General features: G+C 41.0%; 1 protein-coding gene across 6 annotated transcripts in view; it reads left to right on the plus strand.

Moving 5' to 3' along the window:
- Positions 1-15,999, plus strand: part of SHTN1 (shootin 1) — a 104,253-nt gene that overhangs the window by 15,682 nt on the left and 72,572 nt on the right. For 4 of the 6 annotated variants that reach the window (XM_073904134.1, XM_073904135.1, XM_073904132.1 and 1 more), the window contains 2 exons: positions 14,467-14,825; positions 14,973-15,033. In XM_073904134.1, coding sequence (XP_073760235.1) covers positions 14,511-14,825; positions 14,973-15,033 — 376 coding nt within the window. In that variant the 5' untranslated portion in view covers positions 14,467-14,510. Of the gene's footprint in view, positions 1-7,178; positions 7,264-14,466; positions 14,826-14,972; positions 15,034-15,999 lie in introns of those variants that run through there. The other 2 variants (XM_073904133.1, XM_025880609.2) reach the window with 2 other exon arrangements.

The raw sequence follows: 15,999 nt of genomic DNA on the forward strand, positions 1-15,999 counted from the left end.
CCTGTGTTCTCCTTTAGGATTTTGATGGACTCCTGTCTCACATTTAGGTCTTTCAACCATTTGGAGTCCATTTTTGTGTGTGGTGTAAGGAAATGGTCCAGTTTCATTCTTCTGCATGTGGCTGTCCAATTTTCCCAACACATTTGTTGAAGAGACTGTCTTTTCTCCAGTGTACATTCTTTCCTGCTTTGTCAGAGATTAGTTGACCATAGAGTTGAGGGTCCATTTCTGGGCTCTCTATTCTGTTCCATTGATCTATGTGTCTGTTTTTGTGCCAGTACCATACTGTCTTGATGATGACAGCTTTGTAATAGAGCTGGAAGTCTGGAATTGTGATGCCGCCAGCTTTGCTTTTCTTTTTCAAGATTCCTCTGGCTATTCGGGTTCTCTTCTGGTTCCATACAAATTTTAGGATTATTTGTTCCATTTCTTTGAAAAAAGTATTTTGATGGGGATTGCATTGAATGTGTAGATTGCACTAGGAAGCATTGACATCTTCACAATGTTTGTTCTTCCAATCCATGAGCATGGAATGTTTTTCCATTTCTTTGTGTCTTCAATTTCTTTCATGAGTATTTTATAGTTTTCTGAGTACAGATCCTTTGCCTCTTTGGTTAAATTTATTCCTAGGTATCTTATGGTTTTGGGTGCAATTGTAATGGGATCGACTCCTTGATTTGTCTCTCTTCTGTCTTGTTGTTGGTGTATAGGAATGCCACTGATTTCTGTGCATTGATTTTCTATCCTGCCACTTTACTGAATTCCTGTATGAGTTCTAGCAGTTTTGGGGTGGAGTCTTTTGGGTTTTCCACATACAGTATCATATCATCTGCAAAGAGTGAGAGTTTGACTTTCTCTTTGCCAATTTGGATGCCTTTGATTTCTTTTGGTTGTCTGATTGCTGTGGCTAGGACTTCTAATACTATGTTGAATAGCAGTGGTGAGAGTGGATATCCCTGCTGCGTTCCTGACCTTAGGGGAAAAGCTCTCAGCTTTTTCCTATTGAGAATGATATTCGCTGTAGGTTTTTCATAGATGGCTTTTATGATATTGAGGTATGTGCCCTCTATCCCTATACTCTGAAGACTTTTGATCAAGAGAGGATGCTGTACTTTGTCAAATGCTTTTTCTGCATCTGTTGAGAGGATCATATGATTCTTGTTCTTTCTTTTGTTAATGTATTGTATCACGTTGATTGATTTGTGGATGTTGAACCAACATTGCAGCTCAGGGATAGATCCCACTTGGTCATGGTAAATAATCCTTTTAATGTACTGTTGGATCCTATTGGCTAGTATTTTGGTGAGAATTTTTGCATCCATGTTCATCAAGGATATTGGTCTGTAATTCTCTTTTTTGATGGGGTCTTTGTCTGGTTTTGGGATCAAGGTAATGGTGGCCTCAAAATGAGTTTGGAAATTTTCCTTCCATTTCTATTTTTTGGAACAGTTTCAGGAGAATAGGTATTAATTCTTCTTTAAATGTCTGATAGAATTCCCCTGGGAAGCCATCTGGCCCTGGGCTTTTGTTTTTGGGAGATTTTTGATGACTGCTTCAGTTTCCTTAGTGGTTATAGGCCTGTTCAGGTTTTCTATTTCTTCCTGGTTCAATTTTGGTAGTTGATACATCTCTAGGAATGCACCCATTTCTTCCAGGTTATCTAATTTGCTGGCAGAGAGTTGCTCATAATATGTTCTTATAATTGTATTTCTTTGGTGTTGGTTGTGATCTCTCCTCTTTCATTCATGATTTTGTTGATTTGGGTCATTTCTCTTTTCTTTTTGATCAGTCTGGCCAGGGGTTTATCAATCTTGTTAATTCTTTCAAAGAACCAGCTCCTAGTTCCGTTGATCTGTTCTACTGTTCTTTTGGTTTCTGTTTCATTGATTTCTGCTCTGATCTTTATTATTTCTCTTTTCTCCTGCTGGGTTTAGGCTTTATTTGCTGTTCTTTCTCCAGCTCCTTTAGGTGTAGGGTTAGGTTGTGTATTTGAGACCTTTCTTGTTTTTTGAGAAAGGCTTGTATTGCTATATACTTTCCTCTCAGGACTGTCTTTGCTGTATCCCAAAGTTTTTGAACAGTTGTGTTTTCATTTTCATTGGTTTCCATGAATTTTTTTAATTGTTCTTTAATTTCCAGGTTGACCCATTCATTCTTTAGTAGGATGCTCTTCAGCCTCCATGTATTTGAGTTCTTTCCGACTTTCCTCTTGCGATTGAGTTCTAGTTTCAAAGCATTGTGGTCTGAAAATATGCAGGGAATAATCCCAATCTTTTAGTACCAGTTGAGACCTGATTTGTGACCTAGGATGTGATCGATTCTGGAGAATGTTCCATGGGCACTAGAGAAGAATGTGTATTCCGTTGCTTTGCGATGGAATGTTCTGAATATGTCTGTGAAGTCCATTTGGTCCAGTGTGTCATTTAAAGTCTTTATGTCCTTGTTGATCTTTTGCTTAGATGATCTGTTCATTTCAGTCAGGGGGGTGTTAAAGGCCCCCCCTATTATTGTATTGTTGTCAGTGTGTTCCTTCACTTTTGTTATTAATTGCCTTATATAATTGGCTGCTCCCATGTTAGGGGCATAGATATTTACAATTGTTAGATCTTCTTGTTGGATAGACCCTTTAAGTAGGATATAGTGTCCTTCCTCATCTCTTATTACAGTCTTTGTTTTAAAATCTAATTTGTCTGATACAAGGATTGCCACCCCAGCTTTCTTTTGGTGTCCATTAGCATGGTAAATGGTTTTCCACCCCCTCACTTTCAATGTGGGGGTGTCTTTGGGTCTAAAATGAGTCTCTTGCAGACAGCATATCGATGGGTCTTGTGTTTTAATCCAATCTGATAGCCTGTGTCTTTTGATTGGGGCATTTAGCCCATTTACATTCAGGGTAACTATTGAAAGATATGAATTTAGTGCCATTGTATTGCCTGGAAGGTGACTGTTACCGTATATTGTCTGTGTTCCTTTCTGGTCTATGCTGCTTTTAGGCTCTCTCTTTGCTTAGAGGACCCCTTTCAGTATTTCTTGTAGGGCTGGTTTCGCGTTTGCAAATTCCTTTAGTTTTTGTTTGTCCTGGAAGCTTTTTATCTCTCCTTCTATTTTCAATGAGAGCCTAGCTGGATATAGTCTTCTTGGCTGCATATTTTTCTCGTTTAGTGCTCTGAAGATATCATGCCAGTCCTTTCTGGCCTGCCAGGTCTCTGTGGATAGGTCTATTGCCAATCTAATATTTCTACCATTGTAGGTTACAGATCTCGTCTCCCGAGCTGCTTTCAGGATTTTCTCTTTGTCTCTGAGGCTCGTAAGTTTTACTATTAGATGTCGGGGTGTTGGCCTATTTTTATTGATTTTGAGGGGGGTTCTCTGTGCCTCCTGGATTTTGATGCCTATTTCCTTCCTCACATTAGGGAAGTTCTCTGCTATAATTTGCTCCAGTATACCTTCTGCCCCTCTCTCTCTTTCTTCTTCTTCTGGGATCCCAGTTACTCTAATGTTGTTTCGTCTTATCGTATCACTTATCTCTGGAATTCTGCCCTCGTGATCCTGTAGTTGTTTCTCTCTCTTTTTCTCAGCCTCTTTATTTTCCATCATTTGGTCTTCTATATCACTGATTCTCTCTTCTGCCTCATTTATCCTACCAGTTAGTGCCCCCATTTTTGGTTGCACCTCATTAATAGCCTTTTTGATTTTGACTTGGTTAGATTTTAGTTCTTTTATTTCTCCAGAAAGGGATTCTCTAATAACTTCCACGCTTTTTTCAAGCCCAGCTAGTTTCTTTAAAGTCATGATTCTGAACTCTAGGTCCGACATCATACTAATGTCCATATTGAGTAGGTCCCTGGCAGACGGTACTACCTCTTGTGCTTTTTGCTGAGGTGATTTTTTTTCGTTTTGTCATTTTGTCCAGAGGAGAATAGATGAATGAGAGAACAAAATGCTAACAGGTTTACAACGTCCCCAGGAAATATACTGTATACAAATCAGAAAAGACCTGAAACCAGGGGAAAAGAAAGGGAAAGAAAGAGAAAAGAAAGAGAAAAGAAAGAAAAAGAAAAAAAAGAAAAAGATAAAAACAAAAACAGAACAATATAAAAAAGAAAACCAGAATGTGATCAAATATGATCAGGCTAGTGCATAGATCAGTGCCACACACTAGATTTGGGGCGCATTTTGGTCTGTTCGAAAAAAGTGCCTCCTAAAATTTTAGAGGAAGAAAGACTTATATATGGTTGATACAATGAAGGGATGGAAGATGACTGTAAAGTTGAAAATTATAAAAGATTTTATAAAAGGAATTGATAAGAAGTTGTTTGAAAAAAGAAAGATTTAAAAAAGAAAAAAAGGAGAGAATGTGATCAGGCAGGAGACTAGAACAAAGCCATACACTAGTGATTTAGGGTATATTTTGATCTTTTAGAAGAAACTGTATCTCAAAATTTTAAAGAGAGAACAACTTATATATATATGCCAAAAATAAGGGTAAGTACTATGAAGGGATAAAATTTGACTCTAAAAATGAAAAAAAAAATATTTTTTTAAAAAAAGGGATTGATAAGATGGTTGAAAAAGGGAAAACGAAAAATTAAAAAAACAGTTAAAAAAATTAACTTTGAAAAACTAATGAATCATGGTAAAAAAAAGCCATGAATTCTATGTGCATTATTCCCCTAGCGCTGGAGTTGTCCCGTTCTCCTTGATCGGTAAACTTGGTCTTGGCTTGCTGGCTGGTCGTGCTGATCTTCTGGGGGCGGGGCCTGTTGCCGTGGTTCCCAAATGTCTTTGCTGGAGGCGGAATTGCCCCGCCCTTGTCGGTCCGGGCTAAGCAAGCTGCTGGGGTTTGCTCTCAGGAGCTTTTGTTCCGTGCAAGCTCTGGTACAGCTTTGGAGGCCCAGGGAGAAAATGGTGGCCTTCCAATCTCCACTCGGAGGAGCTGAGAACTCGGGGCCCCGCTCCTTAGTGCGCCCCCAGAGAAAAGCAGTCACTCCCGCCTCCCCGGTCTCTGGCCGCACTCTGTGCTCGCCCGGCCTGTGACCGAGCGTTTCTATCTCTGGCACCCGACCCCGTGTAGAGATCAACCAACCCAGCAGATCCCTCCGCACCGCTCCTCCTGGGGGAGGAAGGGGAGTCTCCCCGCATCTGCCACTCATTGGGTCCCTGCTGGAGGAGCAGTGGCCCGACTGTCACTGATCACAGTTTATGGCAACCCCGAGCTGAGAGCCCGCACCTAGGCTCCGTCTCTGCAACTGGCTTCCCCGCTCTGATACCCTGGAGCTCTGCCTAACTCAGGCACCCCTGGTCTTTCTGTGACCCCGAGGGTCCTGGGACCACACTGTCTCATGAGGTTTCCACCCCCAGCTTAGCCACTGGAGTGACGCCCCTCAGCGGAGCCGACTTCTAAAAGTTCCGATTTTGTGCTCCGCGGCTCCATCACTTGCCAGAAGCGGCTGTCGGAGGCCCCTCCCCCGCCATCTATCCTCCCGAATATCGCCTCAGATTCACTTCTCCGCACGCCCTACCTTCCAGAAAGTGGTCGCTTCTCTGTTCAGAGAGTTGTTGCTACTCTCTTCTTCGGTCTCCTGTTGAGTTCGTAGGTGTTCAGAATGGTTTGATTCCTATTCAGCTGAATTCCTGAGACCAGACAAAATCCAGGCCTCCTACTCCTCTGCCATCTTGGTCCGCCCCCACAAACAGACTTTTTTCACCCAGTTTTAAGGCTCCTTTGCTCATTTGCAAATACATCTTTGATGTTCTGTGAAATCTTTCAGTTTCTTCTCTTCTTTCCATCAGGTGATTTAGGGAATGGTAGGTAGGTGGGGGTGATGAAGATCTCTGTGATAAAAAGTGGTTGGTACATGCATCTCTAATGTGGTAAGAAAGTCCCAGAAAAATAGTTTGACAAGATTCCTAATTCTAACACAGTAATGACCCCAAATTATAGATGTCCTGAGGATGCCAACAAGCGGGGAGTTTGGGATTAGATCCTGGTTCCTGATGCCCCATAACCTCAGAGTGGACCCAGTGGGGGATGCTCAGGCCAGGTAGCTTGAACCTCTTTGCCCAGATGCACAACCATCTTCCAGCTCTAGGAAAGAGAGCCAGGAAGATACCAGTTGAGTCTTTTCTGTAGGTGTCCTGGCCTCGGAGGAAAGAGTGAGACAAGTTGGAAGGGTTAATTCAGGAGAACTCTTTGACTTAACCGGGAAGATAGAAGGGGAGAAAGCACACAGGTGTCTTCATGTGATGAAGGAAGGATATAGAAGAATATGAGAAACATGAGAGGCAGAAGAGTAAATTTTTTTTTCTTTCTTCTCTCCTCTAATCCTTCCTTACGTATACACCTCCCATGGCCCTAAAAATAGTGCACAGCGAACAGAAGCTCGGGGCTTCACAGAGTCATGTTTGTTCTATAAACATCTGTTGCTGGTGGTGTTGGTGGTTATTTAACTGAGAGCCACTTTCCGCAGTGAGGTTCTTAAGTGAACCATCACAAGTGGAATTATAGGTAAAATGCATTTGGCAAAAGGAGGACTATTAAATTACTTTTGCCTATTAACTATTTGCATGTTTCTCTACATGGAATATGGCCTAACACTTCTGTAACATCTGTATGCATTACTGACCTTCTTCTATGCTAATTCTTTAAAAATAACTGTTAACAGAAATGGGGAGAAAAGAAATGAATTCAGTATGGAATGCTGTGGTTGGGTAAAACAAAATAGAGTGGTGTTAAGTTCACTGCATTCTGTTTATCTTCTGTTAAAGGACTAACAGGCTTACTATTGCAGATTTTTTCCCAAAAAAGGGGGCGGCTATATTACAAAGGATGGAAGTATATAATAAAAGCCTTTCATACAGCATAGAATGAGTAAAAGCAGCTTTAGTTCCGGAGGTATTAAACGGAGAACACTATTTTCTCTGGCAAAGCACTTCCTTGTGCCTGGCCTAGTGAGCTTTGTCCAGGCCATATCCGCAAATATACATGGCCATCCTTCCCTTGTAGCCCGAAACCAGAGTTTAAAATTAGGATCTAAAGTGAATCTAAAGTAGAGGTCGTTTTGCCATAGTTAATTTGATCTGGGGGAATTTTGCATGAGTGGAAGGGACCAGAATAAATTCATTGCACGTTCTCTCTCCCTTCTACACGTCCACATTAAGTCTATCTTTGTTGCTAGATGATGAACCTGATCAATAAGAAGAGACAAAGGGTTTGATTTCTCTGGATAAGAGCTTTTGATGCTCTGTTTGGAATCTCCTCTGGTGAGACAAGTGGTAGGACATGAGTTTATGCTTAAGGGGCTGTGTTTATTATTAAGAAGCTACCATGGGTCACATACACTCACTTACGTTCCTCTTCTGATGCTCCACATAGCCCCGGGTCGGCTCTAGTGCACAGACAACAGAACCTCGGGGCTTCACAGAGTCGAGATTCATACACGGGTCTTCTGACCACAGATGTTCTTTTTGAAGCTGGTAAACTCATGGGAGCTGATTGACTGTTTCCCCTAAGGTCTTGGTGTTATTCTTCGTTCTTTGTTGTTGGCTCATGAATTTTCCATAGCAGATTATCAGACTCAGGACTTGTCTTGACCATCTGTAGGTTTGTACTTAAAAACCGAAAGTTGGGGCGCCTGGGTGGCTCAGTTGGTTAAGCGACTGCCTTCAGCTCAGGTCATGATCCCAGGGTCCTGGGATCGAGCCCCGCATCGGGCTCCCTGCTCGGCGGGAAGCCTGCTTCTCCCTCTCCCACTCCGCCTGCTTGTGTCCCCTCTCTCGCTGTCTCTCTCTCTCTCTCTCTGTCAATTAAATAAATAAAATCTTAAAAAAAAAAAACGAAAGTTAAATATGAAATGAGTCTGATGTCAGAAGCATCACGTGTGTGAGTGCATGCGCATGCAGATTCTAATATACGTGTGCCAGGGGGAGGAGTAGACTTGGAAGGGTGGGCCAATGTGTCAATGATCTTTTCCTTTGCAGTTATCCCTATTTAAGAAAAATGTAATGTTGATCATTTTCTGGTTTTTCTCATTGTCTTTGAGGATGGAATCAAAGTCTGTTTGAATTTATAAGGAAAGCTTTTTTGAAGGGAAGACCATTTGCTGAATGCCTTTTGAGTACTGGAGTACAAAGAAAAATTGACGAAGGTCCCACTCTTGAGTAAAACCACTCTAATGAGGGACATAGGCACGTGGACAAATGATAAATTATACTATTGTAAGTGAATGTGTCTGGGGTTTGGAGGTGGGATGGGAAAGGGACAAAAAGCTAATGATCCTACCCTAGACCATGTGACAAAGTCTTATTAGCTGTTAATGCTTGGCTTAAATGTCCCTTATTTTTTTTTTTTTAAGTCTTCTCCAACTTTTTCTCAAGCAGAATTGTTTACTTCTTTGTCATAAAACATCTGTGTATTTCTTATTTACTTATCACCTTTTATCAACCAGAATTATTATCAAAATATTATATAGGGTACGAGTAAATTGTATGGGGTTGGATTATAATGTAAAACGTTCAGTTTTTTCTTTTAATGTCAGGGTAAGTGGAGATTATGGAAAGGGTGCTACTTTTTGTTATTTTTTGCCTAGTTCCTAAGTGACATTATCAGCAGTATGTTAAAAAATAAGAAAGCCTATCACATGAAAGTCAACAAGACTTTCAAATCTGTTTTTTGAGGTATGGAAAAATAGAAGACTGTATATTTTGGAATCAACCAAATAAAATGTGATTGCTTGTGAAGCAGTCCCCATATTCATACGTTAGTCATGCTCCTACAATTGAAGGGCATTCCCCTTATGACTCACTCAGGGTCTTTGTCATAATTGTTTGGGGCTTTTTCCTGTATGGGGGGCAAAGCCTCACTGAGCTTTTAAGGGAATAGCTTTCACATTTCTCAGGGTGGCTGGGGTGTGTGTGGAGTGTGCGTAAAAAGAAGGGAATGTGTATAATAGAAGAATATCTGCCTTTAAACAGTAAGTATTTATATTTAATATTATGTCTTGAGATTGAGTTTTGAAATGAATACATGTTTAAGTGGCTGATTAGAAGTCGTTTGGATGAGCTACTGTAACAGTGCATCAGGCGGATCTGTCAGCTTGCCAGGAACAATGAATGAAAGGGAATGAGGCAGACACTTTCCAAGACTTATGTTTCAAGAAGCAAGATATATGATACTGTTTGCATCTTGGCTGCATTGTCTATTGTTAGGATTTCTTTCTCTTGTGTCAATTTCAGAGGTGAAGGTCGCAAAGTATTTTATTTAAAAAAAAAATCAGCAAAGAAGCTACTTTAAAGAGCAAGATATGCATCCATTATGCTAACTGTTCATGCATAATACATCCACATACATGCAGTTTCTTTAGAACAGAGTGGCAAGTGGTTGTGCCAGAGAAAAAGTAATTACTTAGCAGTTTGAAAGTGAAAATGAGTCTCTTATTAACAGCAATCTATCCAGAAACAAAGAGCAAGGATCTCTGTTCTGATGACATGTGTTTCCATCTAACACACAATACCTAGAATTTGGAGAATGCTGCAAGACAGCTTCAGGGGGCAGCTACTGAAAATTGGAGGGAAAGAACTTTGAATTGGAAGAAAGAACACCACCAAAAGAGAAAGAGAGTGAAAGGAATTCCATCTAAGTGGGAATGATTTCTTTTATTGTGTTCTTTAAGGACAAGCACAGTTGAGTTCTAGCCAAACTTCCATAGGTGGAACAATAGGATTGTCCAGTATTATTAGAAATGACTTTGATGGTCCTCTACATGCATCACCAAAGAACCTAAAATAGGTAACTATGTGCAAATCTGATGCTGTGCATGTTTACATTTTTAAATCTTGTAACTGGACACAAAGGGAGTGAACTTCAAGAAAAAGCAGTAGAAATGGTGGCACGCTGAGACCTTTTCAGATCTGGTGTTAGAGCCTCTGCACCGTGTCCCTGTAGTGCAGCATTTCCCCCCTCAGAGCAAGTGTTCTTATAAATTGCTTGCTTCATTGTTGATCTTTTTGGTAGATCATAAGCCTTGTGAGAGCACGATGTTAGGTTCCCCCTGGCCTCCCCCGACCCCAGGACTTAACACAGTGCCTGGCCTGTGTGGGTGCTGTGTCAATAGGTTGTTTAGGGCTCGGAGGAAGGAGATCGAGGCATTCAGTGGTTATGGTGGATTCCCTCGACGAAGGCCCTTGCCTTGTGTACATTGTCTGCTTTGTCGATGGTGTGTGTGTGCAGCCATGTGTGCACTTCTTGGGCCCCAAACAGGACTTTTTATAGGTTGGCAGCCCTCCACTGCATTCGTGCACCTTAGAGATCAAAATGAATGTTTATATTAGTGGAGGCTAGACACAGTTCAGAATATTGGGGTTTTCCTTGCATTAACTATACGCCCGGCAGCATATAAAGACATCTTAGTATCTACAACTTCTCTGGCTCTCTGCTGAGCCTGTGAGGCAGACACTTTGGTCTAAACGGTAGTTGATGTGTGGGGGAGAAGGAAGGGAGCTGCCCATTTCAGTGGGGGAGGTTCAGTGCTGCCAGTTCCCACTGGAGACACTCAACCTCTGCCAATCATTCTGCCAGTGCTTTGAAATGCCAGTTGAGTCTCGGAAGCCAGGTATCTGCCTGGATGAAGCTCACAGAACAGATACGGAACATGGCCAGAGCTTTTCATATTGAGACTAGGGCCTCTCCTATTCGAAACCGGCAAGGCCAACCTCTGGTCAGTGCACCACTTCATAATGAGCCACCCTGGACTCTAGAAGAGACCTCATGTTATCCAGCTTGTGGAAAGTAGCCATGCTCAAGCTGCTGGGTTCTGCCCCGGCCACAAGCTCTCCAGAGAGTCGCTGGGCATCCTAATTCAGTGATGTGGGCCCTCACATCTGTTGCTATTGCAAAGTCTTCATGAGCAATTCTCACACAAAAAGAGGCCGTTTCTACAAATGCTGCAGCTGCCTGGGCAGGGTAGAGGAAGGGGCAGGATGGGTGAGGGGCTTCTGCAGGACACAGAGACATAACCCTCTCCCGTAGAGGCCCAGAATCCTTGCTGACTTCCCTGTTGGTAGAAGGAGAGAAAGGTTGCGAGCTATTTTGCCGGGTTCACCTAAAATGATGAAATAAGCGGATGCCTGGATTTCTGCTTAGTAAACGGGTGCATCCTTCATATTTTGTTCAGCTCTGGTTTGGGGATAAGTCAGCTGCACTTGCCGTACGTGTAGGTCCCCCCTCCCCCCAACGCACACCCCTTTCAGTATCCGTAGCAGATGGTAAATTCTGTGGCTGCCAGTTTTATCATAATGTGGTTGCAGAAAATAGAAAGCAAAGCAAAATGAAGACCCGTGATAGAGTACAGCTGGGGTTGGGTGACAGCGTCTGAATTCTCTGGTGATGTCTGTAGGGTTCCTGTAAAAACGTACGGCTGGATGCTGGAAACTGGCTACTGGCATAATGGAATAGGACCGTGATGTTGAGACCTGTTATTAACGAGAGCCCGTCTACCTGGGCCTTAGGAGCAGAGAGCAGGGGCATAACGCTTTGCTTCTCGGAAGCTGGTGTAAGCCTCCGTAAAATTGCCATGTGTTGTTCATGACCAGTACTCGGGAACTGCATGGTGGATCTTGTGTGATGTCAGTTGGCGGGCTTTTTCAGATCTGAGTAGGTAGAGTGCCATCCGGTTTAATGCTCTTGTCATGCAAAGTGTCAGTGAAAACTCTGACTTTTGATTTTAAGTAACAATTCAAGTGGAGCTTTGAGAGGTATATAGAAGAATCCAAGTGGTATTAAGTCAGGGGCAGCGCTCCCAAGCACCAAATCTTAGGTAAAGACAGTTCTTCACAGGGCGTCTTAACACCTTCAGAAATGCCAGATGAAGAAACCTGAAGTTAATTTGAAAGTAAAACAGCAGAGGGGCGCCTGGGTGGCTCAGTCATTAAGCGTCTGCCTTCGGCTCAGGTCATGATCCCAGGGTCCTGGGATCAAGTCCCACATCGGGATCCTTGCTCAGTGAGGAGCCTGCTTCTCCCTCTCCCTCTGCTGCTCCCCCTGCTTGTGCTCTCTCTCTCTGACAAATAATAAAAATCTTAAAAAAAAAAAAAAAAGGTAAAACAGCAGATTTGTTTGATTTGGCAGTCATCACTCAGGAGAGTGAGTCTAGTCAGAAATTGTTTCTTTTGTGCTTTAGACTAAACTGTGCATTGTTGGAGGTGAGTGTGCAGACTGGCAGGGGGGTGGGGAAGCACCGCATAGACAAGCCTCTTTCTAGAAAACAAGAACATTCCTGAAACAGCAGGCCAGCAGTCTCTGTCTGGTGGGGGAAGGATCTCAGAAAGCTTGTTTGAGAATCCAGAACTCTAGTGTTTAGAATTTTAAACACCAAAAATTAATAAAGACAGTTTACTTGTTAAGTTGGAAGTAGAAACTATATTAGACAGCATTACTTTTTTTTACAGAGGAGAGATTCCTCAAGAAAACCTTAATGAAAAAATATGCATCCTCCTTAAGGAAATGGCCCAGCCTGACCCCTCCTAAGTCAGGGTTTGGTAAACAGCCTTGCTAATTTAGCATTAGGACTTGTTTCATGTACTCTTGCCAGAATGGATTTACCCATATAAATGAAGATACAGACTTTTCAGGTTTCAGTTCTTGAGACATTAAAGGGGAAGACCGAACTGTTGACTTAATTTTTTTAAATTAAAAAAAATATTTTAAAGCACAGAGAAGGGCAGAGAATAACAACAAATATGTAACCCACAGAATTAACTGTTATTTTGGGGTGGCTGGGTGGCTCAGTCAGTTAAGTGTCTGAGTCTTGGTTTTGGCTCAGGTCATGATCTCAGGGTCCTGAGATGGAGCCCCACATCAGGCTCCACGCTCAGCAGGGGGTCTGCTTGAGATTCTCTCTCCCTGTCCCCTTCACCCCACTCTCGTGCCCTCTCTCCCTCTTTCTCAAATAAATAAATAAATCTTAAAAAGAAAAGAATTAACTTTAAAAACTTAAAAAAATGCTACAGATATAATTGAAGATCCTCTGTGTCACCCAGCCCTGGTCCCCTTCCCTCTATTTTAAGAGATAACTAATGTGATAAATTTTGTATGTATCCTTCTATTTTGTCTTTTTATATTTTTATATATGCCATATGTATCATGAAACATACATTTATAGTCTAAGTCTATAAAGTGATTTTATTTGCTTAAGGTATATATTACCATGGATTCTCCAGCTCCTCTTATTCACTATTACGGCTTTTGAGGTATAGGTTGACACATACAGCTTATGTTCATTCATTCACTGTTCTCTAACGTGTTATAGGAATATACCATGATTTATGCTGAATGTGTATGTGGAACATTACTAGAGATTCCAGTAATAGAATCTAGAAGTGGAATTGCAGGGGTGCCCGGCTGGCTCAGTCAGAAGAGCAGGTGACCCTTGATCTCGGGGGTGATGAGTTTGAGCCCCACGCTGGGTATAGAGATTACTTAAAAATAAAAATTCAAAAAAAAAAAGTAGAAGTGGTATTGCTGAGTCATAGGGCGTATGCATTTTCAATTTTGATAGTTTATTTCCAAACTAGTTATGTCTCTTGACATTCCCACCAGCAGTATATGACAGTTTTCAACTCCTGATAGCAAACTTTTTCAGTTTTTGCTCGTCTATTAGATGAGACTGTCTCACTGTCTTAATTTGGGTTTTCCAAATTACCAGTGGTATCATAATTTTTTAGCCATTGAAATTTGAAATAAATATCCAAAAGCATGAAATCCCAATATATTTATCTGGCACAGTAGGATTAAAATATAATTTAAGGTTTTGTTTTACTGAGGCTCCTGGGTGGCTCAGTCAGTTAAGCATCTGCCTTTTGCTCAGGTCATGATCCTGGAGTCCCAGGATTGAGCCCCATGTCGGGTTCCTTGCTCTTCAGGGAGCCTGCTTCTCCCTCTGCCCCTGCTCATGCTTTCTCGCTTGCTCACTCTTTCTCTCAAATAAATAAAATCTTTAAAAAAAAAAAAAGTTGTGTTTTGCTCACATGACCCTCTTGTTACAGTATTATAGTATTCCCAGAAAATTCAGTTTTTAATTATTGCTCTTAATAGTTAAAAATCACTTTTTGAAGTTTTAGACCTTTTTGATGAAAATCTTTCTAAAATGTGTTACACTTAACCTGTTTTGTGAAATTCACAATAAGTTGAATCAGTCCTCATAATGAACATGAGGTGTTTATAAAATTCATTAATACTTTGAGGGCCTGTTAAAATAATGGATCCTTGTTTCTATACTAGATACCCTGAAAGGTCCTCATGCCTTAATAGTTACTTTTGGCTTTTATGGTCTTACCTCCTCCTCGTGTTTTCAGTGAGTCCGCCCACCTTTTAAAAACTAAAAATTAGTTTATGTAAATGATATATGCTTATTTGGGAATATTTTATTTTTTTCTTATTTTAATTTGCTACCTTCTATTTGGAATTTTAAGGATATGAGGATATTTTTCCTTAACTGAAGATTTCAAGGGGGCGCATGGCAGCAGTTTGTCTTCAAGTAGGTGCCACTTCCGGCTGTGCACCAGTGTTCTGGATAGTTCTGGAGAGTTCGTCGCTACCCAGTTTCAGGGAATCTGACCTGCAGATGCGTGGGGTGTTCACCGTATTAGCAAAATACCTACTTAAAAATCGGCACGTATATTCTCTTAAAAGAATGAGTAATTTGAACTCAAGGATGTTAAATTGGTCTGTTCCTGAGGAGATAATGAGCACTAAGATGACTCATTATCTTGGAAGGTCCAAGGCAAGTGGCCAGACACAGATGGTACAAAGACCATGCTCGTTGAGTAGTGTAAGTACCATGTGACCGTTAATGCTTTTTAAAGGTTTTTAATTTTTGTTTTCTTTTCATAAAACTGTTACTGGTTATACGTTTGCTCTTTCTTGCCTTCCCAAACTTGTGACACAAATTTAACATTTCTGTGTTTTCTCCTTTCAGTGTGACAAAATTAGGCAAGAACGAGATGAAGCTGTTAAAAAACTGGAGGAATTTCAGAAAAGTATGTAAGCATTTCGTTGGAATTATTATAACACACATAACTGTGTTTGGGAATTATGTGGGTAGACACGTCCCCTATGTTTAATTGCTGCTGCATTGGGCATCCGAGAAAGCAAGAATTGTCTTCCCATTTGCCCCCCAAAAAATGTCCTGACATTACTGTGATTTTCAAACAAATGGAATGACCATTATTTCATGAGTATGTTATTATAAAAGACAGTTTGCACTTGTTATAAAAAAATTTTACTATGCAGGACAGTTAAAGGAGAACAAAAATTGCTTGTTGTCTTGACTCTTTGAGAAAAGGCAGTGTTAGCATTTTATAGTCTTTCTTTCTTGGTCTTTTATCTGTGGGCAATATTTATGTCTACAGAAAATAAAGTCATGCTTTGCATTCGGTTTTGCAGCCTGCTTTTTTTCAGTGAGTGGTATATTATGGTCATCTTTGCATGTTAGTAGGGATGTATATTTTTTCCTGTATCCTATTACATGACAATACCCTAATTTATTTAAACATTCAGTGATAGATGGATTATTTCTGAGTTTTAGATATTCTAAGTAATGCCATGTCAAGTATTCTTACACATCTTTACAGTGGTCTGATTTGTTTCTTACATTAATTCATAGAAAAGGAATTCTAGTTAACAGAACTTACATATTCTTAAGAGTCTGAATGTTTGAGATGGCCCTCTCACCAAGAAATGTTGTATTCCCACAAAAGCTGTAGTAATCTTCTAAATTTTTGCTGTGGTATTTTTGTGCGTCATGCAAATCTGTCATTACCTTATTCCCTAAGACAGAATGTATCTGATCACACTCAGAAGGATCAGAAGGAAATAGGTCATGGGAAAAGGACCAGACCTTAGCAGGAAAAGATGGCCCTCCCCCTTGGAAGCTGGGTCTTTCTCCAGCTTTCTGTAGATGCTGTATCAGGCTGTTTGATTATATCGTAAAGTGTTGACTTGGT

This window comes from Callorhinus ursinus, unplaced genomic scaffold (assembly GCF_003265705.2).
Source record: "Callorhinus ursinus isolate GAN/ISIS: 27379988/994484 unplaced genomic scaffold, GSC_fseal_2.0 scaffold20, whole genome shotgun sequence".
NCBI lineage: Eukaryota > Metazoa > Chordata > Mammalia > Carnivora > Otariidae > Callorhinus > Callorhinus ursinus.